General features: G+C 36.5%; 2 protein-coding genes across 2 annotated transcripts; one reads left to right on the forward strand and one right to left on the reverse strand.

The window, feature by feature from the left end:
- Positions 1 to 5,571: 5,571 nt before the first annotated feature.
- Positions 5,572 to 10,152, reverse strand: LOC144359837 (uncharacterized). The gene is made up of 4 exons (XM_085493669.1): positions 10,069 to 10,152; positions 9,501 to 9,787; positions 7,879 to 7,974; positions 5,572 to 7,714 (listed from the first exon to the last, which is right to left on the reverse strand). The coding sequence occupies exons 1-4, from the start codon at positions 10,074 to 10,076 to the stop codon at positions 6,672 to 6,674; spliced, it is 1,434 nt and encodes a 477-aa protein (XP_085349795.1). The 5' UTR covers positions 10,077 to 10,152; the 3' UTR covers positions 5,572 to 6,671.
- Positions 10,153 to 14,977: 4,825 nt separating this feature from the next.
- Positions 14,978 to 25,258, forward strand: LOC144359844 (uncharacterized). The gene is made up of 4 exons (XM_085493674.1): positions 14,978 to 15,065; positions 19,154 to 19,412; positions 20,909 to 21,001; positions 21,196 to 25,258. The coding sequence occupies exons 2-4, from the start codon at positions 19,154 to 19,156 to the stop codon at positions 22,287 to 22,289; spliced, it is 1,446 nt and encodes a 481-aa protein (XP_085349800.1). The 5' UTR covers positions 14,978 to 15,065; the 3' UTR covers positions 22,290 to 25,258.
- The last annotated feature ends 636 nt before the right edge of the window (positions 25,259 to 25,894 follow it).

A 25,894-nucleotide genomic window follows, 5' to 3' on the forward strand; every position in this document is an offset into this window, starting at 1 on the left:
GGGTATATGCAGGTGTGAACATGGCTATGTGTGGTCTTGTAACCTGAGATGAAGTCAGCAGAACTGTGTGATCTTGTTAAGGTAGCGGGACTATTATTTGCATACTTGTTTTCATCTTCTAATTGTGACTAAATGACTACAAATAGACCCAGGAAAGTATATATTTTTAGAATCGCCAGACTTCAAGCTTTACACAAGTGTATATTGCATGCCCGTATCTGCATTCTACGACGCGTTACTCAACCAAAGGTGAAAAATTACTTTTTCTGTAAAAAAAATAATTACGCATTTATGCTGGCAATAAGAAGTATTTTTTTCACTTTTCCTAGTTGTTCAATAGTCTGGTAAATTGAATGTGTCTGGTCAGTTTTATTCAAGCAACGCGTTTTAAAAAATAGTGTGCTGAATTTCAATTACTGTTTTAGTCGCATTGCCCCCAACTCAAACCACAACTCGTTGGTAAATAATCGATGAAATAGTTTGTCTGGACACATTCAAGTTCCTCTCACTGTCACCTTAAAGCTGTGAAAATTTGGTGTTAATCCGACGACAATAAGTATACGTTATTTTTTGTTAAAGACCTTGTATTTTGAAAAACATAAACTCCTAGAAAACGTCCATGAAGTAACAGCAAAGATTTTCAAGCTTGTTTATCGGCACAATCATTTAGTTTTCCCATCAAGGTCTGTTTTAATATGTGTAGGGACATCCAAATGTGTAAGGCTATTGGAAACCAAAAAAATAAAGGAATGGGATAGCTATAATTGGATAAAATCGGCAGATGAAAACACCAAAATCAATGATTTTTTTCAGTGGCTGTGTGACCTTGTGTCTGACACATTCATATGCAAATAACTAATCTGTGAAACAAATAGGGGCGGAGACAAACCACTCAAATGTTTGGAAACACTAATTGTGTGTCAGATAGCTACTGATAACACATCCTAACATTGCTTTGTCTTGAGTTTATCTTTGAAACTTATAGGCACACATATTAAACCTGTGTTGTTGATTTTGGAAAACACTACTGAAGCTGCCTTGCTTCCCTTCAGAAAATCTACATTTTAACCAACTTACATGACATTCTATGTTATGTTGACTTTATCACATGAAAGTTTATAGTGCATTTCATCAATTAATAAATAAATGTGAAAATCGTAATTTTCAACACAAATAATAGTCTCGCTACCTTAATCTGGGATGGATACATGCAAGTGTGAACATAGCTATGTGTGGTCTTGTAACCTGAGATGAAGTCAGCAGAACTCTGTGATCTTGTTAATCAGGGATGGGTATATGCAGGTGTGAACATGGCTATGTGTGGTCTTGTAACCTGAGATGAAGTCAGCAGAACTGTGTGATCTTGTTAATCTGGGATGGATACATGCAAGTGTGAACATAGCTATGTGTGGTCTTGTAACCTGAGATGAAGTCAGCACAACTGTGTGATCTTGTTAATCTGGGATGGATACATGCAAGTGTGAACATAGCTATGTGTGGTCTTGTAACCTGAGATGAAGTCAGCAGAACTGTGTGATCTTGTTAATCAGGGATGGGTATATGCAGGTGTGAACATGGCTATGTGTGGTCTTGTAACCTGAGATGAAGTTAGCAGAACTGTGTGATCTTGTTAATCTGGGATGGATACATGCAAGTGTGAACATAGCTATGTGTGGTCTTGTAACCTGAGATGAAGTCAGCACAACTGTGTGATCTTGTTAATCTGAGATGGATACATGCAAGTGTGAACATAGCTATGTGTGGTCTTGTAACCTGAGATGAAGTCAGCACAACTGTGTGATCTTGTTAATCTGGGATGGATACATGCAAGTATGAACATAGCTGTGTGTGGTCTTGTAACCTGAGATGAAGTCAGCAGAACTGTGTGATCTTGTTAATCAGGGATGGGTATATGCAGGTGTGAACATGGCTATGTGTGGTCTTGTAACCTGAGATGAAGTCAGCAGAACTGTGTGATCTTGTTAATCTGGGATGGATACATGCAAGTGTGAACATAGCTATGTGTGGTCTTGTAACCTGAGATGAAGTCAGCAGAACTGTGTGATCTTGTTAATCTGGGATGGGTATATGCAAGTATGAACATAGCTATGTGTGGTTTGGTAATCTTGAATGGACACATCAAAGCAATTTAATGACACACATGCATGCTTCTTTAGAAATTGTGTTTGATTCCTAAAATCTAAAGATTAGTTTTTAGAACTAAAAATTATTGACTTGAGAATCTCAATTGAGTAAGGGTATTTAGTGTATGCGACCAGTGTACAGGCTTTTACTCATAATCATTTACATTATTGTAAGCATCTCTTTTGATATAATGTAGATTACTTTATTTTCGCTTGGAAATAATTTTCGCTGAAGGAATGATTCAGTGAAAATTAAATCCAGCGAATATAACTTTTTCCTATATTTTACATTCAACTCGTCAAAAATCAGTGACAATAAATTCCATACAAAACACCCAAAATTTCTTTTCAGCAAAAATTAATTCCTGCTAAAATAAAGTTTTTTACTGTACACCTCTCTGATTGAAGATATCCACTTAAACTGTGCCTATTTTAAAGGGCGGCAGTCGTCACGCCGCGTCCTGTTCGATATGGGACTCATAGCGACGTACACAACGTGTGTAAAATACATTGTTTATTTACATTAAATTCGAACATGCGCTGCTCGACGACCACCACGCTTTAACCATCTAATTCATTGTAACTCTTTCATCTTGATATCTTGGTGCTATACTTCATTGTCTTAATTGTGTCATGTGACGTTGTACTCGGTGGCGTTTCTTCAAAACACCTCAAACAAGCATGGTTATAAAATGTAGGTTGCTGATTTGCATAATTATGAATAATAATGAGCTAATCTGCATATGAAAAGTGCAAGTATAACTCACCGATGTACAATCGTCATTATCATTGTTCAGATGTTAAAAGTGAAATATACCATACCATATCACGACCAAACTGTTAGTAAATGTCATGTATTGGCTTTCAACATTTTTAGTGTCTCGAAGACTAACATGTATGACTTTTGTACATTTACATATTGCACAACATGGGAAAAGATTTTTATTTTGCATCGAACAAAAACAAAGTTGTCAAAATTCCAGAATACAGTGCATGGCATAAGGCTAGTAAATGCAGGTTTTAGCCGAACGGCGCACTGTTGTAAAAATATTGTTATATCACAACTACCAGTCATTTAATGATTTTGAGAAGTGCATAGTAAACCATTCACCATCTTGGCTGGCAATGTTGCAGTTTTGGTGTTCAGAACAATATGGTGGTGACAGTGCCTCAGTTGGTAGTTGTGCAACACTCTTTTATGATCGACTTCTCGAAAATGTCACAAGGTTAGAAAGATAAACGTTATATACAAATTTATATATTGTAAATAAATTTAATCTTTATTGTTTATAATCTTTCACATATCTTTCACTTCCAAACAATCATAATTATGTGAAAGTAACATAGATGATTATGTTGAATAAACATAGTGAAACTACTGAAACCTTGCCCTTGTTTATTGAACCACACTATACTATAAAAACAAATACTTTGTATTTATCATATGCACCACCGTCAATCATGAAATGTTAAAAACCATTTCCTGGGACTAAACTACCTGGCAACTGACTTTTTCAATGCCTTGCAAGATCGTTTGTGATTCAGCGAATCAGCATGTCACAGATATATTTTCTTTTTTTTTAAATTATATTATTCAAACGAAGTAGATTCCGAATGAAACTTCACTATTAGATTATTTGTAGTATGTAATTTATTTACTCAGCTGTGAATTTATTTTAAATGCTTCTCAAATCAAAAACTGGTTAATGTCAGTGATGCAGAAGTCGTAAAAACTACAGCAAATAACCTTGCTGTGACAGCTGCTAGTATTGATGGGAAATATTTCATGTGATTCTGAACATTTTAATCTTGCTTCACACGAGACCTCGTCAGAGGCTAGGAATCCCGGATGGGCCATTTGCAGGTTTCTGTTGCATGTCCTATTGCACCTGCAACTTGTAGTCTCATTCAACATTCATATTTGCCAAAGTTTGAAGCAACTTTCATTTGATGTTGTTGATTGCATAAACAGTCAAAACATGATTTTTACATTAATTTATCTTCATTGAAAGTGTTTAACCAATGAGGCCGCTGTCGATTGAGACTCTTCACTGTTTTTTAGCTCCGCTGTCGACTTTGTCGAGCGGAGCTTATCATATGAGTGATTGTTCGTCGTCGTCGTCCGTGTCAATGTTTTACTTTTTCGACTTCTTCTTGAAAACTACAAGCCTGAATGCTTTGATACTTGGTGTATATGTACCTTGGGTAGACCTCTCTTAGGTTTGTTCATTTCATGTTGATATCTTTAATTCTCTAATTTTGGTGAATATTTTTGTCATTTTTGGTAAAAAGTGATATTTTCGACTTCTTGTTAAAAACCGCAAGTCCAATTGCTTTGATACTACATATATAGGTACTACATGTGGACCTCTCTCAGATTTGTTCATTTCGTGATGATATCTTCAATTCTCTAATTTTGGTGAATATTTTTGTAATTTTTGGTAAAAAGTGATATTTTTCGACTTCTTGTTAAAAACCAAAAGTTCAATTGCTTTGATATTACATATATAGATACTACATGTAGACCTTTCTCAGATTTGTTCATTTTGTGATGATATCTTCAGTTCTCTAATTTTGGTGAATATTTTTGTAATTTTTGGTAAAAAGTGATATTTTCGACTTCTTGTTAAAAACCAAAAGTTCAATTGTTTTGATATTACATATATAGATACTACATGTAGACCTTTCTCAGATTTGTTCATTTTGTGATGATATCTTCAGTTCTCTAATTTTGGTGAATATTTTTGTAATTTTTGGTAAAAAGTGATATTTTCGACTTCTTGTTGAAAACTGCAAGTCCGATTGCTTTGATACTACATATATAGGTACTACATGTGGACCTCTCTCAGATTTGTTTGTTTTGTGATGATATCTTCAATTCTCTATTTATTTTGGTGAATATTTTTGTAATTTTTGGTAAAAAGTGATATTTTCGACTTCTTGTTAAAAACTGTAAGTCCGATTGCTTTGATACTATTCATATTGTTCATTTTCTAATGATGTCTTCAGTTCTTTAATTGAAATGTGCATTGCTAACAGCGGAGCTATCTCAGCCGATAGGCTGCTTGTTAATTAGGGTTGCAGATCGCAGACTTTTTTTGGATAAAAACATTTCATTTCTGTCCTTTTTAATTGGCATTAATAATCCTTTACTCTGAAACAAGCTTAAAATACAATATGTTCAAAACACAAACAAATTTGGAAAACAATAATTAAATAACTTGCAGAAAAAGTTGAGATACAAAGAACTATTCATAATATGGAAAAGAGTATTTGTAAATAGTGATAATGTATACAAAATTGTTGGCATTAAAATTCAAAAATAGCTGTGTAATCATTACATTTATGATAAATGTATGTAAAAATAACAGATTTATTAAATAACTTCAGTTGACGTACTGGAAATAGAGATGAGGTCATTGAAGCATAAACTGAAACACTAGATTAAATCCAGCATACAAAAATATTTATGTACAATTTAAATCGACTGTCAACAGCTCACATTAATTACCCCAGGACAGATCGTGTTCTATTCAATAGAAATCTGCAAATAATAGTTATGGCTACTGTCTCTTTAATAATACACACATCAAGTTTCATACTGCACCAATCACCAATCTGATTACAAATCAGAGCGGGCCACGAACCAGTTAGTCTTATTTAGTTCATATCCATGTTGAAAATTATCAACAAAATAGCATTTTGGCCGAACAATATTGAATATTTGCATTAGTTCATGTTCAGTTAACACTGGCTGGACATACTAGTACATTATTGTGTGGTACAAAACGTTGGTACAAATGCTTTGAGAACAGTTTCTATGGATGTTAGCCTTATTGAATTTGTTATATATTCCAAAAACCTACATTTTAAGAAAAATTCAAGACAACAAAAAGTACTAATGTTTGAGACATGAGATGTTTTTCAATAATTTCTTGAGAAATCTTAATTTAGCTAAAGTATCACAATCTCACTGTAAGAATAATACTTTCTTTTAAATTAGCTACATCTTGAATTACAGGTTAGCTAAATTAGCTAAAACAACATTCTCGCTAAAAAGACCCTTTTGGCAGTATCCACTTGACATATCCCAGCATGCACTAAAGGGGTCACGACTGACATGGATGATACAGTTGAATGCCACAGACTATCATCAGAGTGACTGTACAGTAATATAAAAGTACGCCTTTGTGATAGCGCCCAATATTTTATTTGTGACCTTAACCAAATCATATACTTTTGATATTCACTTCATGAAACTAATTAGAGAGGTAATGTATATGTCTATACGATGTGTACGAAGAGTTTTGCATGCAAGACATACATGTAAATACTGGATTATATCAACACCCTGTAGTGGGGGTAATTTCCCGTATATGTAGATCTTCTGTTTAGAATCTCAGGTGCATGTAAACTAACGTCGAATCTAATTTTTCTTGGGTTATGTTCCCTGGAACGAGGCTGACATAAGACATTACCCCGGGAATCTCGTCCTATAATTAGAGCGCCCTCATAATCGTGCCGTTGTCATGTACATATGGTATCTTCGTGCCAGTAATCCGCGTATTGGTCAGCGAGTTGGATCGCGGAAAATACCCCCAATACAGAGAAAAACATTGTCAAATACATCGAATTTTCCGTACTTTTCAGCTGATTTAGACACTTGATAATTGCGTCCCACTGTGTGAAATATTCCTCTCTGTACATCATTTTTGATAATAATTTGAATTCTTTCCATAAATAATCGATGCTGAAGCCACCAACGGCCAGAGGCGGCAGAAGTAGAAACATGAAGCACTCGAGCCAAATCATAACATTAATCAACACTGCTGGAAGGAATGTGGAATTTTCACTGAAAACCCAATAATTCCAATAAATCTGACACGACACTTTGAAAATTGCAACAGAGAATTGAAATACGAGCCAGGTTGAAATAAGACTTTCCAATCTCAAGAAATCTGCAAATGTTTCAAGGATGCGGCGTCGACATGATTGCACATTTTCAATGTTTGTTTTTAGAAAGAGAAGGGTTGAGTTTAGATCGGCTTCCAGTGACCGTTTCAGGAGGTGAATTATATAGCAAAATGATGCAAACATGACTTCCCCGGCAAAACAAGCTGTGAATGCGATACATTTTCTAATGTCTATTGCAGTGCATTTATTTACGATCTCGTATATATTATAACCTGCCTGAAAGCCGACACAGGTGAGTGGGAACAGGATGCAGAGTAAACCGAACTTCTTGACACGTGACAGATCAATGAGGCGGAGGCGAGTGAGTACATGATAATCCGTCAGTACGTAGACCCACCAGTTTCCCGGGAGCCGAGACTCGAAGAACATAGATATAATCCGTGATATGATTGGAACAACTAACACGAGCAGATACGTGGAATATGACATCAAGTGAAGAATCCGTTCGGCTTTGCCCCAGCTTATCACGAGACGGTAACTCCAGTCGTCGACAATAGTGGCGGTAACTCCACACAACCATAACAAACAGAGTGCCGGCGTTAGGTAGTACCGAATTAAGCTTTTCTTTTTAGTCACACTTCTAGCGGATGGCAAATCTGTAGACAACAAAAACAAACAGTTATTGTAGTTTAGTGTATGCTGCCCAGGGAGGACCATACACCAATTAGCATATAACCCACAATAAATAACCTTTTAATTGCGATATCGTATATCATGAAACATGGATGGCTTTATGGTAACATATCGAATCACAACTCACCTTGAATATATAACGAACGGAATTCTATATCATCACTATTTTCAACCAATGTGTTTAACTCAGTCGTTTCTTCATAGTCACCCTGGACTGAGATTTCTTCAGTGAACAAGAAAAAAAAACACAATCGGTCAATGTGCAAACAAATGCAGAAAATGTGTTAAACAAAAGCAAAAGAAGCACATTTTTGTTCAATGCACCCTTCCTGTAAATCACGTCCTCTATAGTAACAGAGTGATACTGTGACGTTAACAAGCAGCCTCTCGGCTGAGATAGCTCCGCTGTTAGCAAGACATATTTCAATTAAAGAACTGAAGATATCATTAGAAAATGAACAATACAACATGTATGTATAATATGTCCACATGTAGTACCTATATATTTAATATCGAAGCAATCGGACTTGCGGTTTTTAACAAGAAGTCAAAAATATCACTTTTTACCAAAAATGACAAAAATATTCACCAAAATCAGAGAATTGAAGATATCGTGAAATGAACAAATCTAATTGAGGTCTACTCTAGGTACATACGCACCAAGTATCAGAGCATTCAGGCTTGTAGTTTTCAAGAAGAACTCGAAAAAGTAAAACATTGACACGGACGACGACGGACGCCGACGGACAATCACTCATATGATAAGCTCCGCTCGACAAAGTCGGCAGCGGAGCTAAAAATACGTATAGGGGTAACGCAATGTCGATCAATATAACGATTACGTTTGGTTGTGCAGTCTTTTGTCATCTGAATTATAGTAAAATCTCTTTTTCTTTATTGATGGGTGACTGCACGCATCTGCGGGATATGGGTCCCATAAGAACAAAGATGGCGACTCTGACTGTTGTGCAGATCAACGAGTACAGACGTTACCAAACTTTAACTATGTAATTTCTTTGGTGACTGGAAGGCATCGGAGGAGTCAGCAACGGTAATTAGTGTACGTTGCGCCGGGGTCAAAAGGAGTGCGCATGGGATTGTTTATAAACATAAATGTCGCACATGCGCGGCGTGAAAACTACCGCCTTTTTACTGTATTGACACTTAAGTCTTTTTACTGGTACTCTAAGGACAACAATGGCATCTTCATCCTGATAAATACTTATAAATTTCACAGTTTAAACTGAAACGAAAAGTTTCAAGTTAATTGGTTTGTTTGATTCAACTCCCATTGCAATTTTAAAATATTTATTTATACGTGTTGCGCCATAAATATGAATTAACACATTGTTAATTTTCCATATCGTGGAGGCCATTGTCAATATGTAGTGTGAACGAATTGGTGTACACTCCATAGTACTGTAGAATACTTTATTTTCGCTATTTTCGCTGAAAGGATGATTCTGTGAAAATAAAATCCAGCGAATATACTTTTTTCCCTATATTTCACATTCAACTTCCATACAAATTCCATACAAAACACCCAAAATGCCTTTTCAGCGAAAATTAATTCCAGCTAAAATAAAGTATTTCACAGTACTGTAAAATGACTAATTTTCACTGGGTTTAAATTTCGCTGATTTAGCATTTCAGGCATATTCAGTGGGTTTTAAATTCACTGTTTTATCATTTAGATCACCGTCCCTCGGTGTTGAGGGACGGTGTGTGTACACTCCATAGTACTAGTACCTGGATTTGTCGGTGCTGTCTTATGTCTCCATTGCATGTTCAACCCATCACAAAGTTTACACGATTTAGCATCATTTATATTCGGTCCATTATTCGTCTCTCCGTCTCTACCGTCCTCGTTAGCAAACAAACTTTCCATCCTGTCACCTCCTCGTGATTTCAATAGGCATGGCAAACATTTTCTGCGTGTCGTTCCGTGGTTACAACGAAAATAACCCAATGCAGCTAAAGTGAAAGTGACTATGCAGGGCCACTTTTCTTGACGTTGCGAATCCATTGTCAGTTTTCTGGAATATATAGATAGTTAGATAGTTAGCTCTGTCCAAGTACATTACGTGTTTAACAGCGTCACACAATTATGGAATTTCCCTCACACATGGATCCACGGCGTTGTCCGAGTGGGCGTCCATTTCATTCGGTCGTTGGCTGCCCAGTCGGACACCGCCATGAATCTTACTATAGCGAAATTGGGGTAACACAAAACAGGAAAGCCTGAGTACAGCAGCGATTACCAAACTTTGGTTCCCTGTCCGAGTATCTGGTCATTGATAGTTTGTGTTCAGTTCACCTGTTCATGGTTCTAACACATTTTAGCTCTATGATCTGTTCGGTTCGAAACAGTGCGTATCAATTCGCTGTATGTCCACCCCGTTTGACTATGGTAGAATCCATGTTGGGTTTCTGTAGCAAACAGCCCACGCTATAGCATTACGTCATATAACAATAAGTAACGTAAACCTGATTGAGAGCAGAGTAGTCACGATCTTATTGGTAAACTTTCTATGACATACAGAAACCTCCACACACAATGTATATTTACGAAAATTCACAGAATTTAAATTTTGAACTAAAAATCACGTAAACATGACTGGAATCACCGAATACTGTGTAAATATAACCAACATACCGCGTATGAAAACAAATATCAGGACATAATTCGACGTTGTCACAAACAGTCAATCATGACAACGTTCAGACTGCATTGCTGTGTTGCCATGGTACATTCCATAGTATAAGCATGTGAACGTGATCAATAAGACAGTACAGTCTGACTGTACAGTCTTGGTAGGCAGGTTTATTCACGGAGCTGTTCATAGAAAAAAAAAACATTCCGAGAAGATCTTTTGAGGGTAGGGAAAATAATTCATTTTGCAATTTTCTAAGAATAGGGAAAATGGTGTACAGTTTCTTGAGCATAGGGGAGAAATTTGAGAGTAAAAGCATTGTAAAGTGGCATTGTTTGAGAATGTCACATTTGAGACAAAAACAACATTAATTTTTAGGAAGGAGGGGGGGATTTTTGCATTAAGAAAACTCTATTATAATAGAAATTTCTGGGCAGATGATAAATTCACAGACATATCTTGCAGGCAGATGAAAGCTTTGTCAAGAAAGATGTAGAAGACCAGAAATTCCGAAAGATGTGGGAAGTGGGCAAAACAAATCAAATAAACTTATATGGAAGTTGAGGAATTCTATATAAAAAGAGGGCAGGCTATGAACAGCTTTCAATTCCTCCCATTTTGTATAAATCAGGCAACCCAATTTTCTAGATCAGTATATTAAGAGAATAACGGTTTTATATATGGTACATCTTTCGTTGGCTGTAACAGGGGGGGTAGATACTAGTATTGAATAAGTATTTAAATCTTACCTTTGTGGAAAAATATTTCTAGACCGGAACTTAGTCGTTTTAAGATGAGCGTTCCCTACGAGCTGCACAGACTGTAGAGAAACAATCCGCCATTAATGGGTTGGTAAGACGAAGTAGAGTTCAATTCCGTATCACGTGATCAGAGTTTCATCATAATTTACAATGGGATTTCCCCCCTGCTGCATATAGATTACAATAGTTCACATTGGAAACAAACGCGTGTCCAATCTCAGTCCCTCCTTGTACGCCATCAGCTTAAACTAATACGTAATGCTCTGAAAGCTATTCTGTGGGTGAAATAATATCCTATAAGTAGAACGATAACAGTGGTTGCAAAAAACAAATATGATTTTTGATCGTGAAGAAGGTGTCGGTATTTTTACACCTACTTCAAATGTTATAAGTGCTTTGACCGAATTTAGTCAACCCTCAACGAGCTGTTTTATGATGGTTCTAATGTGGACTAGAAGTATGTGTGGAATCATAGTAATGTTAATAGACAATCCAATGAAAAGGGCAATCCAAACTGCAAAATATGGGGACGATTTGCTGATGTTGGGACGCACTTTATGAGTTTCAAAGCATGGTATCGTTATACTGTGGGGCTCTTCACACTCAAATGCCATATGTTAATACACAAGTTATATGGCGTGATGTTACGTTCGCACACTCATGGTTGTCTGCCAAAAAGGCATGACAAGTGAGACAATGATAATTTTTGTTGCATGATGTATTTGCAGATTCAAGTATTATTCACATAAGTATATTTCTGTTTAGAAGTACAATTAATGAAAGGTAGGGTAGGTCAGAGCAATAATAATAATAATAATAATAATAATAATAATAATAATAATAATAATAATAATAATAATAATAATAATAATAATACAGTTTTATTACACCGTAATGAAATTACAAATTCATTTTTGGCTGAAAGTAATAAAAGGTATTACTAGGGTCTCAAAGATTTATTTGCAGTTTTTTAAAAAGGTGTATCGGATTTTTATTTTTATTTATTTTACTTCCTCTTTCCTGGTTTACAAGTTCACACGGTCAATATGAAATGTCAGATTCGTATCGAAATCTGCCGACGTGATTTTCAGATTCATTTCCTCTTTCTTGCTTGATTCAACATAGGTTATTTTAATAACAATAAACGTTAGGGTTCATCCGATCTTTTATTGACCACCGCTAATCTGCTCTTTGTATAATCTCGGCAACTTGTATGAGGTCAACTTTTAACGGTTGTTTTTAAACTGTCCAGTGTGCCATTTTTTCACGAAGAGCACAGAACTTAAACCAACACAGAAATGATTTTACATTTTGTTATTCAAACATTTGCACAATGCTTTTATTTTTATTATAATACACTTATTCCTCTTCACCTAATCTCATACATTCTAGCAGAAAACAAAATGATGGATGTGATGACGTGCCTAGACAAAATGCCCATGTCATTGGAACCCGCAAATGGCTTATGCTTACATAAACTGAACAAAAATCTCGATAGAAATCTTGTCGTAAGTATGTGGTCTCCCAAAAACATATAGCTAAGCCTGAACACCATATATATATATAATTATATATATACATTAGGTAAGGAAAGTCATGCCGTGATCTGTGACAAGGCGATTTCGCGAGCGTCGCTTCATGTTTACTTTATTTGAATCAACATAGTGACCAACTTGTCGTGTATCCTATATTATTTACTCTGTAAATATACAAGTTTCGGGTAATTTGTAGTTGCTAGACTACCGTACACGCGATAGTGTCGATCATATATATGCATTATCTACATTTGCCTTACTTGGTAACGCAAATGATATTGGACAGTGTCACAGTGTAAGGCCTGCTTATTGATATTGAGAGGGACACCCTCAGAACTCACACTGGACAGGGGGTTCTTTCACTGCTAGAATGGGGTAAACAAGACATTAGTACTGGAAATGAAATACACACACACCAAAATATCAAGTTAAAGCCCCTGACTTTAATACATCTCAAAATAATTACGAGAGACAAAGCACAGAATAATACAATGAATAAAATCACTAAAATAGGGGATTGTCTAGGGAAGTGTGAATTGGTGATAACGCACAGTTCCAGGATGTAGAAATGGATGACAGTTAATGGCTTCTGTATCACTTGTCTAACAATATCGCAGCAGCAACACACAGAGAACTCAACTAAAATGGTGGTCCACACCTGTCCTCAGTCTAGCCTATTTATAAGGCATAAAAGGCCCAAATTCAGGTACACCACCTGGGTTTCCACAGGAACCAATCAGAATGTGGTCTTGCTAGCAGCTGTCTCACGTAGGCAAGTCAGGAGATCGTAAACATTCTTTGTTGTGTAAATCACAAGCACACCTGGTAGATTCCAATTGTCCTTCCAGAGTTGTAAACATCCTTTTTTATGTAAATCACAAGCACACCTGGTAAATTCCAATTGTCCTTCCAGAGTTGTAAACAAGTATAACCTGTCAATCACCTTTATGACAGTTATCACACGGCAATGCACGCCGTTTCTTCCCATGATTCCATGCACACTTCTATTTGCAAGGTTTGAGGTAATATAAACAAACAGAGAGTAAAGAATGCTGACAGACAGACTAAACTTGATCGTGGTTGCTCCTATAAATTACATGGTAAGTTTTTAGCTGAAATCCGTGAATATTAATTATCTAATTTGCATAATACTTAACCACTTTAACCCACAGGCCTGATGAGCCAAGGATTCAAGTGCGTCCTTTTTAATTAGCTAATTTACTTAATAATTCACCATTTTGAAGAACGACTTAACATAAATATTTAATATGTCAGAATTGAAATCTTTGCATATTAAATACCTAATTTACATAAATTAGCCACTTTTATCTTTAACACAGATATCACAAAAATACTTGTACATAGGTGCTCTGGGAAACTCACAGATGTGATTAGTTTAGGGTTTAAAACCGTGCATATGAAATACATAATTTACATGAGTAAGCTAATTTTCAGCTCTTTCACAGATATCTTAAGTAAAACACATCAGACTGCAATGAAACTTGATACCATAAGTGCTCAAGGTAAACCGTATATAGACAATTAAGTTAAGGTTATAGTTATGGCGTATATAATGCTTTCTAATATCTTTCTGATAAAACATAGTCTGCAAATTACAGATGTGCAATCAAATTTATGTCTGTGTTATGTTAGTATTGTAAACGTCGATAGTCACACTGTGGCTGTATAATAGGTGATTTTCCGTTCAACTGCGAAATCTCGCGTTATGCGTTAAAGGCGTCTGGCAAAAAATATTCTTACAGAGAGAAGTATAACCTTGAGATATCCTTACTTCGTCAAAATTGTGTGTAGCACATTATTAAGCATGGAAATATCCCCACAATTACTTTCGTCACGGTGTTTGTCGAATCCCACGCGATGTTTGTCGCCACTACGACGCTACGATGCGAAATTTCTCAGTGAAAGAAAACATGATCTCTAGCCTTTTTGTTTAATTGGCTACGAATTATAAATATTCCCTCATTCCACTTCAAAAGCCGTCCACACCCCAAGCACACGGGAGTTCTTTTTAAGCTTGTTTTATCATTCTTCACTGTGACACTCAGTTGTCATGGTCGTGTAATGTTTTATTGAACAATTATAGCCGCATATATTCAAATTCAAAGCATGTTCAAACATCTCCATTCTGTACACGTAACGAAATTAGTAACAACTTACGTAATGGTTTTCCCATAAGCTGTATCCTCAAATAGGGGAATCCCCAGTTACATGGCGCAGCCCCAGAGTAGTTATCACGTGACCAACAACCATTGGGTATTTCCGTTACAGTCTACTTCCGCCAAACGGATATGCTCAAGATAACAAGACGAAACGTTCGGTGAGAACACTCAAGACGGCAGAGAGGTGAGTTTCTAGTTTTACACCTTTTTACTGTATATCTCGTAGAACTTGTCATAAATCGTCACAATGTAAGCTCCACTGAAAAACTAGATCGATGAATAATAGTATGTTGCGACAATGTTTACACCCATCAATCAAGACTTACAATAACCTAGCAAGTGGTACTATAATAATCTACGTCTAGGGATTTTTTTAAACTAAAATTTGCGTTTTGCATCCAAATTTGTATTTATTTTCAAATTTCCACCGATTCGGTCGGTACATACTTTTTCGAGCACTTGTACTAACACTCGCGTTGAGACTGGGATTTTTTTATATTTCACTTCCTCGTGCGTTTATTGTACTTGCATTTGCACTTTAATATAGATGCCAATGGAAGGACAAAAAAGTGTTCCTATATACTATTATGATTTCCTTATTTAGAATAAGATATATACAAATAAACTAATTAGTTAATAAATAGTTAGGTTAGTTAGTTATTTAGTTAGTTAACTTCATCAAAAAAAACCGTTTACAGACAGACACCTTTTGTTGGCATGGAAACATAAACGTTTTAATGTATTTTCAACTACGAAGAATGCTAGAATAATTATTAAAAATAATTATTAGCTACAATTATAACTTGAATTAATAATATTGTTTAAAATCTTATGCAAAATGCGGCGTCTGCTACGTTCCTAAGTGTAAGGGTGTTGTACATTCTCCAAGCCTCGACTGATTTATGCCGCTGGTGGCGTGGTTGAGGGTCCTGAATCAACGCGTTCAGTCGGTACTTGCAGAATGGGTATTGTAGTGATGATACACATTGATATAATCACCCGAGACGGTTTTGCTTCAGCATGGTCACGTGAATGGAAGTAAGGATATTCAAGAAAATTGCACTGAATTCCTTCTATGAGGTGGCCACATCTGCAAACACTACTTGAAGCGCGGTGGTCGGTCGCGCAGCCCGTGTTCGAATTTCATGTAAATAAACAATGTATTTTACACGCGTTGTATACATCGCTATGAGTCCCATATCGAACAGGACGCGACACGACGACTGCCGCCCTTTAAGCTGCCTGCTGGGGAAGCGTTTATATAGAATTTAATACAAGCAGTGTTTTGGAAATGCTTACACGTCCTTTCGAGTATGCTAACTATGGGTCCCACACTCATATTAAATTTCCCATTGAAGCACATATGTGAATTGCAATTCTAATGAGCTTCAATGTCGAAAAATGGGACATATCGGGTTTCTGACATTTTAATGATCGTCTAGTACGATGGTCAGAGATGTAAATTTCACTATCTGGTCAGACAATTAGCTCAGCTGATTTTTCACAATATTAGCCAGTTATGAACACATTACAACTGAGGGCGGACTTGAACGACCGGAGCACACAAAATAAGTTAGTCCAAAAATACTACGCGAAAAAAACTATTATGTTACATGTAACTATCATGTTACAACTCCTCGTTACTTCGAAAATTTCAACTTTAATTATTCCTCTATCTATATTGACCAACAAAGAAAACGTAACAGAAATTAGAAACGCGTAAGGGCACGATTTCAATTACAGGTGTGAAACCATTACTTACTAGGGCTTGAACATGCAATGGCCAAGTGAAGTTGCTCGTACAGCATAGTTTAGTTATGAGTTATGAGTTATGTACTGTTTTTTTCTAATTTGTAAAATAGTTACATAATTGTCTTTATATTTAGATTAAAATTAACGACGACTTGACATACGATTCCGGCTTAAGTCATCGGCATAGAAAGAACACATAGACGAACTTATAACGCCTGGTCAATCATTAATTAACGTAATAACTAAAAGAGCGTCTAGAAAGCTACACACTAGATTTTAAGGACGACGTCAAAAGATCGATGTCGGATGAAAAACTTATTTTCTTTAGTTTGGGGGGGGGGGGGATTTGACCTCAAAAAGTTTCCATGTTACAAAAACGATTTTATTTTTTAATGAAGTCAAAAAAATCTTGGAGTATTTGTAGTTCGTTTTTTTTTTCTATCCAATAATGGACTAAAAAAACAGAAAATGAAAAAAAACACATCCAAGACGAGAAAATGGTTTGGTCTGAGTGTAAATATGTGCGTCAAACGCGACAGCCAACTGCTATGTCATACTACTCTCCGATTATCAATTTGTATTTATGTGAATGTAGTCTGACGCCATGATCAACATTTATCAATTAGGTTTCAGTGGGGGTGGGGGGTTTGGGAAAAAATAAAGGAATTAAGTTTGTTATCCTACATTGAACTTTTGATGTTGTTCCTTACCAGTTTGATGATCGTTGTCACCAATAGATCATTTTGCGTTCACTGCGAGAATCACACGTTATGCGTGAAATCGAACATAAAAATAGGACAAAGGTCATAGCGTCGTAGTGGCGATAAACATCGCGTGGGATTCGACAAACGCGAAAATATTTCGGGGGACAGTGGCGGCGGCACGGGGGACAAAGGGGGTGGTCGCCCCCTACAAAATCAAGCTGAAACCATTTGTGTCAGAAAAATTTGCCCCTCAATATGCAGGAAATAGCGTTTTAGAGGGTCTAGATTTCCACACTTGTAAGGGGAGCATGCCCCCGGATAATAATGTTATGCCATTCAATCATACTAATAATTGTCTAATTTGCATAATAATTTACCATTTTCCCCGAAAATAATTTTATACTTTGAGAACCACTTATTTGATTTAAACAAAGAATACCGGGTTGACAATTTCAGATAATTCCAGAAGCCATGCATATTAATTACCTACTTTGCATAATCATTTTGCAGGCTTTGCCTTGAATAACTTCTAAACTCCCCCAATTACATACAAAAGTTGTTACATACACTCTATAGAAAGTCCACTGAGATCACGACAGATGACTGCGAGGCTGCGGCTTAGACTGCAAAAACTTTCCATACAATTAAATACACATATTAAAGCAAAGCGTATATGCGAGACTAGCCCAGTGTACATGTCTGTGATTCCGGGTTCTCCGCGACCCTTCCATTAAGGGTCACGCAGTAGCCGTATTCTCGGGGCTGAGGTACGTCACAAACGTTATATGGTGCGACGGTCGATGTGCTCATTAAAATGGCTGTCGCAATAATATATCGCGGTAATTGGACAGTTTGACGATTTGGCTCGCTTTCAGGGTCGTTTTTGGCTCGTTTGGCTCGTTTATGTATAAGCCCCAGCGCGACGACTACCGCCCTTTAACATCGACCAAAAAAAATGGTTTCACTTCCAGAAACAAGTACTGTCCCTTAGAGTGATTCGAAATAAACAAGTACAGTGATTCATGGAATTTCATAGATTTCGACCTAAACGAATTGAGTAGATATCTCATCGTGCCTTATCCACCAACAACGACATTAAACAGGGAAGTGATCGGAAATGTTGACATTATGGAAATGTTGTGGCCGTTGAAAGAACAAGCACACACCGACTTACACGCACCCGTATCAATTCTCCGTTGGAGAGACAAAGAGAGGGTGTGCAGCTAGCTAGATCTCACGTGAACGTCGGTTCTAGTCACATGGCACAGTTCATGTTTACTTTGATTATATCATAGTACATGTCTTTACCTTTCCGTGCATTCGGCCTCCTATGTTAGCAGCTACTATGAGTTTACAATTATTTCAACATTACTATTTGCTGTTTTTTTTGGGGGGGGGGGCAAGGGTTATTTTCGTTCAACGTAATTGCAATATGTTTTTGTTCGTACAACATAAATTGAAACAAAATAAATTCCGTAATTCTGTAATCACAGGCTAGACGTACAACGTAATATTTTTTTCGTCCAATTTTAAAAATGTGTCATATTTCTCGGTACGTACAAGAATTTACATCCAAATAAAGAAAGTCGTAAGAAGAATAATCAAGGGAAATTACATTTTCGAAACTGTAAAATCATTAGATGACATAATTCACTGCAAAATTCAATTTTCACTGTAAACTGTAAAAAAAGTGTTTTTTTTTCCTTATAAATTGTAAAAAGCCCTTTTATTTCCCGTATAACTGTACCAGCTACCCCTCCCCCTCTGTTCTAAATGTTGCACCGCTAATTGACGATCGATACACGTTATATTACAGATGGACAACAACCATTGGCCACCCATAATTACATTCAGTTTAGCCACCCTGGCATATTATAGATGCTCTGTTGAAGACAAAAAGAGAAGATGCTTCCCGTGTCTACTGAAACACAGACAGAGCGACCCCATGTGCAGATTGTTTGAAAATGATGTTGCTGATGAGTCACCTGTTCCTCCTCATGAAAGTAGCGAAACGTGTTCGGTGTGTGACGACTTCAAGTTATCATTGCAACGTCCACATAACAGCACACACGAAGGTAGATATTAAAGGGAAGTGGTCGTCGCGCCGCGTCCTGTTCGATATGGGACTCATAGCGACGTATATAACGCGTGTAAAACACATTGTTTATTTACATTGGATTCCAATACGCGCAGCGCGACGACCACCGCTCTTGAAATATTTGTATGAATATTTTTATTGCAGCAATTTTTTGTTAATAAACTAAACGTGAAAATAACCATAAAATAGTCAAAAACACTGAGCCAAAGTTGTCGCGACGCGTCATATCGAACATGGGTCCCATGCGTGCGACGTATGCAACGCATGTTCAATACTTGTTTACATAAAACTTTGGCCCTGTGTGAAAACTATACTGCGTTGCCACTGTTGCGTCGCTCGACGATAGTGGCCTGCGTGACGGTTATGGTCCTGCGTGACGATTGTGGTCCTGCGTGAAGATTATGGTACTGTATGACGGCTATATATGGCCCTGCGTGTCGGGGATTCAAATAGTAAAATAAATAAACGCCATTACGAGCAAAAGCACATACACATACTGCTTTTCCAGAAGGCTAAAAATGGCCAGTATCGTATCATCACTGACAAATCTGAGGCAGAAATACCTAACGGAAGAGCAACTTTCCCTGAAGTACAACAAGGATATTTTAACAGCTATGTAGCTATGTAGAAAGGAAACATGAAAGACTTACGCCAACAAACAAAACCACACAAAACCGATAGCTATTAACAAAACAACAAAAGCAGAACAAGATTTCTGTACCGTTCAAAGCAGAACTATATGATGTTCTTCGTCAGAGCGGAACTGTGGTCACTGCACGAAGAGGCAAACATCAATTCACACGTAGGATTTCATTTTTTAAAAAGTTACCGATACAGTGATGTAAAGATTCCTAAGGTGGAAGAAGACGAAATAACATTTACAAATTCAACTAACCTAAAACATGAATTTCGTTTGCTTTTCATAACATTGAGTTGTCCATATACTTGAAAAAGAAATTGTTACACTTGTTTAATTTAATCACAGTCCCTCTAGATGTATAGAGGGACTGTGATTTAATTCGGTTACTGTTTGATACAGCTTTATTCATACTTTCGTTGGTACTTTCATTACTACTCTCGTTCGTTGATATTTGATGTTGTGTTATGCTACAATATATTTCAGGAGTTCCATCTATACGGCGTTCACTGTACACTGCTGTCCACTAACTTGTATTTGCTTTGACACATACAATAAATTGTACATACGAATTGATGACAATCCAATGTTTTTATTCTCAATGCATGTTCTCGCACAATTCAAATGATCTGTGTTTAAAATTGTATATTAGTATTTTGCACGAGATTATTAATTAGCGTTACTGCGCCCTCTACGACTCATATCAGACATGAGCGATGACGTCATGTTTTGTTCATATAATGGCGGCTAAACAATAAAGTTCTGTTCGCATCTTCCTTGTTGTTTCATAGCGTGAGTACACAACAGTTATCAGACAGTTCTCATTTATGTTACAGGTCGAGAAAATATTGAAGTATCAGAACAGACTGTGTTACTTGGAAACAGTGAAATTAATCATTTTCAGTACGAAAGTACAGTCGGATCAACAGGTTAGTACAAATCACAGTCCCTCAACAATGGTGTTGAGGGACTGTGTACAAATCAACAACAACAGCAACAAGACGACAACCAATAAACATACCACGATATCCAGACAATGGTTATTCGAAATTATGAAGAATTTAATGACAATAATTATTCAAAATTTATGAAAATTTTTATAATATTTTTTTTTCTTTTCTAGACAAATCACCGCCACCAAGACAACGTTCTCGCGTACGCTCTCGTCTGATTAGTGCCCTGTGTCTAGTTTACCTGGGGTCAGTCTATGCACTTCTCATTAATGATTGGATGTTTAGAATCTTAAGAAATTGGGGTAAAATAGAATTGCTACTCTATCTACTTTCGTATTCCACGTACCTGCTTCCATTCATTATTATCGCTTCCATGCGCATCGTTGCCATGTGCTTCGAAGGTCGTCGCCCCAAGCACAGGTGGGTATACGCCTTGACGTGTCAGCACATATTCACACGAATCCACCCACAGAAGTTGTCCAGCGTCACGCGGTTCGGCTACGTGTGCGCGGCGTTTGCGTCAGTATGTGTCGGTTTCCAAATCGTCTATAACTCACACTTAATCTCAATAGGATGCTCTAGAATGGGCAATATTCAAATACTGGGTATGTTGGTGTGTTTTGTCGGAGAATTCATGTTCTCTTCATTTTGCTACTTGGTTTACTTACTGAAGCGTTCCGTTGAGGCCGACCTGAAAATATCGCTGCTGTTTCTGAAAGAACACATCGCTACCGACTTAGATTCGTGTAGAAGACGCATACTCGAAGCTTTTTCCGATTTTCTCCGATTGAGAAGTCTTATTTCTTTTTGGCTAATTTTCCAGTTCTCTCTCTCTGTTTTCAAACTATCGTGTCAAATATACTGGAATTATTTTGTCTCTAACGGTAATCGGGGTTTGACTTCGGTCGTGTTGATCAACGTCTTGATTTGGTTAGAGATTATTATGTTTTTACTCCTACCGCCCCTCGCTATCGGTGGCTTCAGTATCGACTATCTGTGGACAGACTACAAACTCTTGGCAAAGGTAATGATCAGAGAACAGAATTCAAACCAGTGGAAGAAAATTATAAAGTTTCTCAAGCATTTGAAACCATCCGTAACGTCGATTTATTTGACCGTTTTATTTTCGATCGTGGGGGTGTTCTCAGCGCTGCATCTTGGTGACCAGTATGCAGAGTACTGGTTTCAAGACACTATCTGTAAAGCAACCGTGACAATCGACCCGAATAACGTCACTGGTAGTTCTATGGGTGACTCGCTTTAATTACTGTCACCTCTCACAAAATAAACCTGCAGACTTGTATTGTTGCCCATATTCAAAAGGTTACCTTAGAAATGTTGAGTATACTGTCCTCACTGCCGGTAATTTTTGAAAGTTTCTGACAAACTCTCGTATGTGGCATTTTACACGTCTTCGCTTTACTTCAATCATTCCACTGAAAAATATCCGACAACTTGATTGATTCTTAATTCTGTATTGCATAATTCATTGCAAACTGGAATGGCGGTACATTCTGTTTCACAGAGAACCGGAATAATACAATAATTCGAAGGGATAACTTGAGGATTACGGCCATATTTCCGAATTGATAACTTGTGTCAAACTTGTACACCCAAAATATACAAAATTAGTAATATCTGTACTAACAAACTAATTGGCATGTTTATGTGATACAAAACATGCTAGTATTTCGCGTTCTAGAGACCTATAGTATACAAATTGTTTAACAATGTCAGACAGTTACTGTTGCTTACGATTCCGATTCAAGTTATCACTAAATTTACTTATTCATTTGTTATCTATTCTCCCAAATATATTTTATTCCCGGAAAGAAGGTGTACGCTCCTGACTACGATAGTCATTTCCACAAGCCTTGTTGTTCCGTCTTAGATCCATACTATATGAAAGAAAATTGCGATTATTTCAATTACCCCCCCCCCGCTCAAAAAAATAAGTAAATTGTGTTTCAGATCAATTTAAAGCATGGCGTGTATAACACTTTCCTGTAAATCGCATCCTCTGACGACGTAGCGCTTCGATGACGTAAATGTATAAACAGCCATTCAAAAAGTCGACATCGCTTTGAATTGTCGTCCATCAATGAAGATCGACTACACAATTGTCTTCATTGAAGAGCTCCGCCGCAAGAGGGCGTAACTGATAAGAATGGCATATTACGGTTTGAGATTTATTACTACTTTGTATATACTTTTTTATATATTTTTATTATATAATTTTTACAAATATGTACTAGCATTTTTGTTTTATTCATTATTATATCAATGTAACAAAATGTCATTGTTTCACAGTAACCATATTACTTATCAGCAAAATGTATATACTGTAAAGGGGGTAATTATTCACTGGGTTTTAATTTAGCTTATTTCGCTGACTGGAAAAATGCGCTAAATTAAAACACAGTGAATATGTAAAATTTAGCATAGAACACATTATCTAAATGACAAAACCGTGAATTTAAAACCCACTGAATATGCCTGAAATGGTAAATCAGTGAAATTTAAACCCAGTGAAAATTAGTCATTTTACAGTAGTGTGTATGTGTGTTTATATACGTTTCATGTAGATTCGTTTTCAAAGTCTATCGTGCTTTTAGTTAATATTAGACCAGAGGTACATTACTTGGGGTTTGTAACTACGGTGACATGATACCAAGATCCCGTCACAATCTCGCTCTCGCATAAGCGTTCCAACTCAGAAAAAATGCGAATGCGCATGCCCGAGGTAACTAGGATACTGGGATGTCCAGGTGGATCAAAATAGCTGCCCACGATATGACGGATTACGAGAACTATATTTTCTGTACATTTTCGATGTATTACATTTTTCACTATGATGGTGACAAGAAAAGTTTATTTTTTTCATTACAAACCTTGAACATTGATATGCGTCATGTCAGAAGGTCGTAGCCTCAGTCTCGCTATCTACGAGAAGAGACTTGAATGGGGTCTTGACATGATGTCACCATACAGTACAATGCGAGTTGCAAACCCCAAGTAATGTACCTCTGATTAGACTTAATTGCAGTCTGTTGAGATTCCGATAAAAAATCCTGTAAAAATAAATATAAATTGCCTAAACGAGGGGTGAACGCGCAACCTACTGCAAGCAAGTCTAAGAGGTAGGGGTCTTACGTTGTATGGTAAGATTATTATAATTAAAGCATTAGTGAATTCTCAATTTGTACATCTGTTCATGTCACTTCCTTCGCCCAATGAGCATTTTTTTAAAAAGTATGAAACCTTGGTGTTTCAGTTTTTGTGGGGAGGTAAACGTGACTGGGTTAGAAGAAACACAGTTTACAACACGTATGATAAGGGCGGTCTGAATTTAACCAATTTGAAGGTTTTTAACGATTCTATTAAAGCTGCTTGGATACCAAGGCTTATTCATGTGAAAAGTTCTTTGTGTAGTAGATTTTATAACTATCTTTTAGATAGCTTTGGTGGTTCTTTGTTATATTTATCACACCTTAATGAGAAAGACCATACAATATTGGACCCTTTATATTCTAATTTCTTAAAACAAATTCTTACAGCATGGCTGCGTTATAATTGTATTGAATCAGAACCTACGATTGAAAGTCTTTGTCAGGAAATCATTTGGAATAATTCTAATATCCGCATAAATAATATACCAATAGTTTGGAGATGTTTTATTGAGCATGGTATTGTTTTTATTAATGACCTTATTGATGAGAACTATAATTTTCTAGCATTTGAACAGTTTATTTTACAATATGGGAATGTATGTACCCGATACAAATTTGTTCAGTTAAAATCTGCCATTCCTTCAAAATGGAAAAATTTCATAGCTGGTTGTGCTGGAAAAAAAATACGTGTATGTAAACCAAACATGCGTAATTGTAAATGGCTAAGTGGTGATAAAATTAATAAAGAGTTGTATGCTGTGCTGCTGAAACCTTTTTTAAGCGATGAAATTCCAAGACATGTCCAGCACTACAGGCATGATATCCTGGATGTTATAATACCACGGGGAGCTGTATGTACACTCCCGTATAAAATCACAACCAATACAAAGCTTAGAAATTTCCAAGTTACAACAACGTTTCTAAAGAAGTGGGGGCCTTTTATTGAATATTATGATCTGTAATTGTTTTTCTTTTTTCTTTTATTGTTGTTTTGTCTGTAATTTGTCATTGTAATTTTTGCATATTGAATAAAATAAAATAAAATAAAAAAAAAATACTGAAATTTGGTTGTTTTATATTTAATCTTGTAATAATCAAACAAAACAAAACAAAAAGAAAACTTAACTCACGACCCATTTCCTGGTTATTTCTATTTTTTTAATTGAATGTAATAGAGAATAAAAAAAGGGGGTTTTTAAAGTTAAATATTGTCAGTCAGTGTTAAAACCACAGCTCATACATTCAAAGAAGTTCGAATGGCATAACACTGGCATAACACTCAAAAGATCTCTGTATTCTAGTTATTCACAAACAATTCATCAAATTTATTCAACATTTTAAATGAAACTGTCGTATAAGAGTGAAATAAATAAATGTTTTCCTTTTAAACCACAGAGACCTCCATGCAGCGACTTTCTTGTTCATTTGCCTAAACCCAGACTTGGCAATCGTTACCGGCCGGGCCAAGGTTCATTCATTTGGCTGTCGCCTCACTATTCTACCTTGGCAAAATTCCCACTATAAACGTATGTTCACTGGGGGAAATAAAACACAACTGCGCATGCCCAGATGCGTTTCCATAGTAAATGGAAAATGGAATCATGTGTAGACGCATTCTCCTTCCCAGAGTTCCTTGCGGTTAGACCAAGTGCAGTTCAGGTTTGATATTTTATTCCTTCATATTGAAAGTGGCAGGTAT

The sequence above is a fragment of the Saccoglossus kowalevskii genome, chromosome 19, assembly GCF_978046115.1.
Source record: "Saccoglossus kowalevskii chromosome 19, keSacKowa6.1, whole genome shotgun sequence".
Lineage (NCBI taxonomy): Eukaryota > Metazoa > Hemichordata > Enteropneusta > Harrimaniidae > Saccoglossus > Saccoglossus kowalevskii.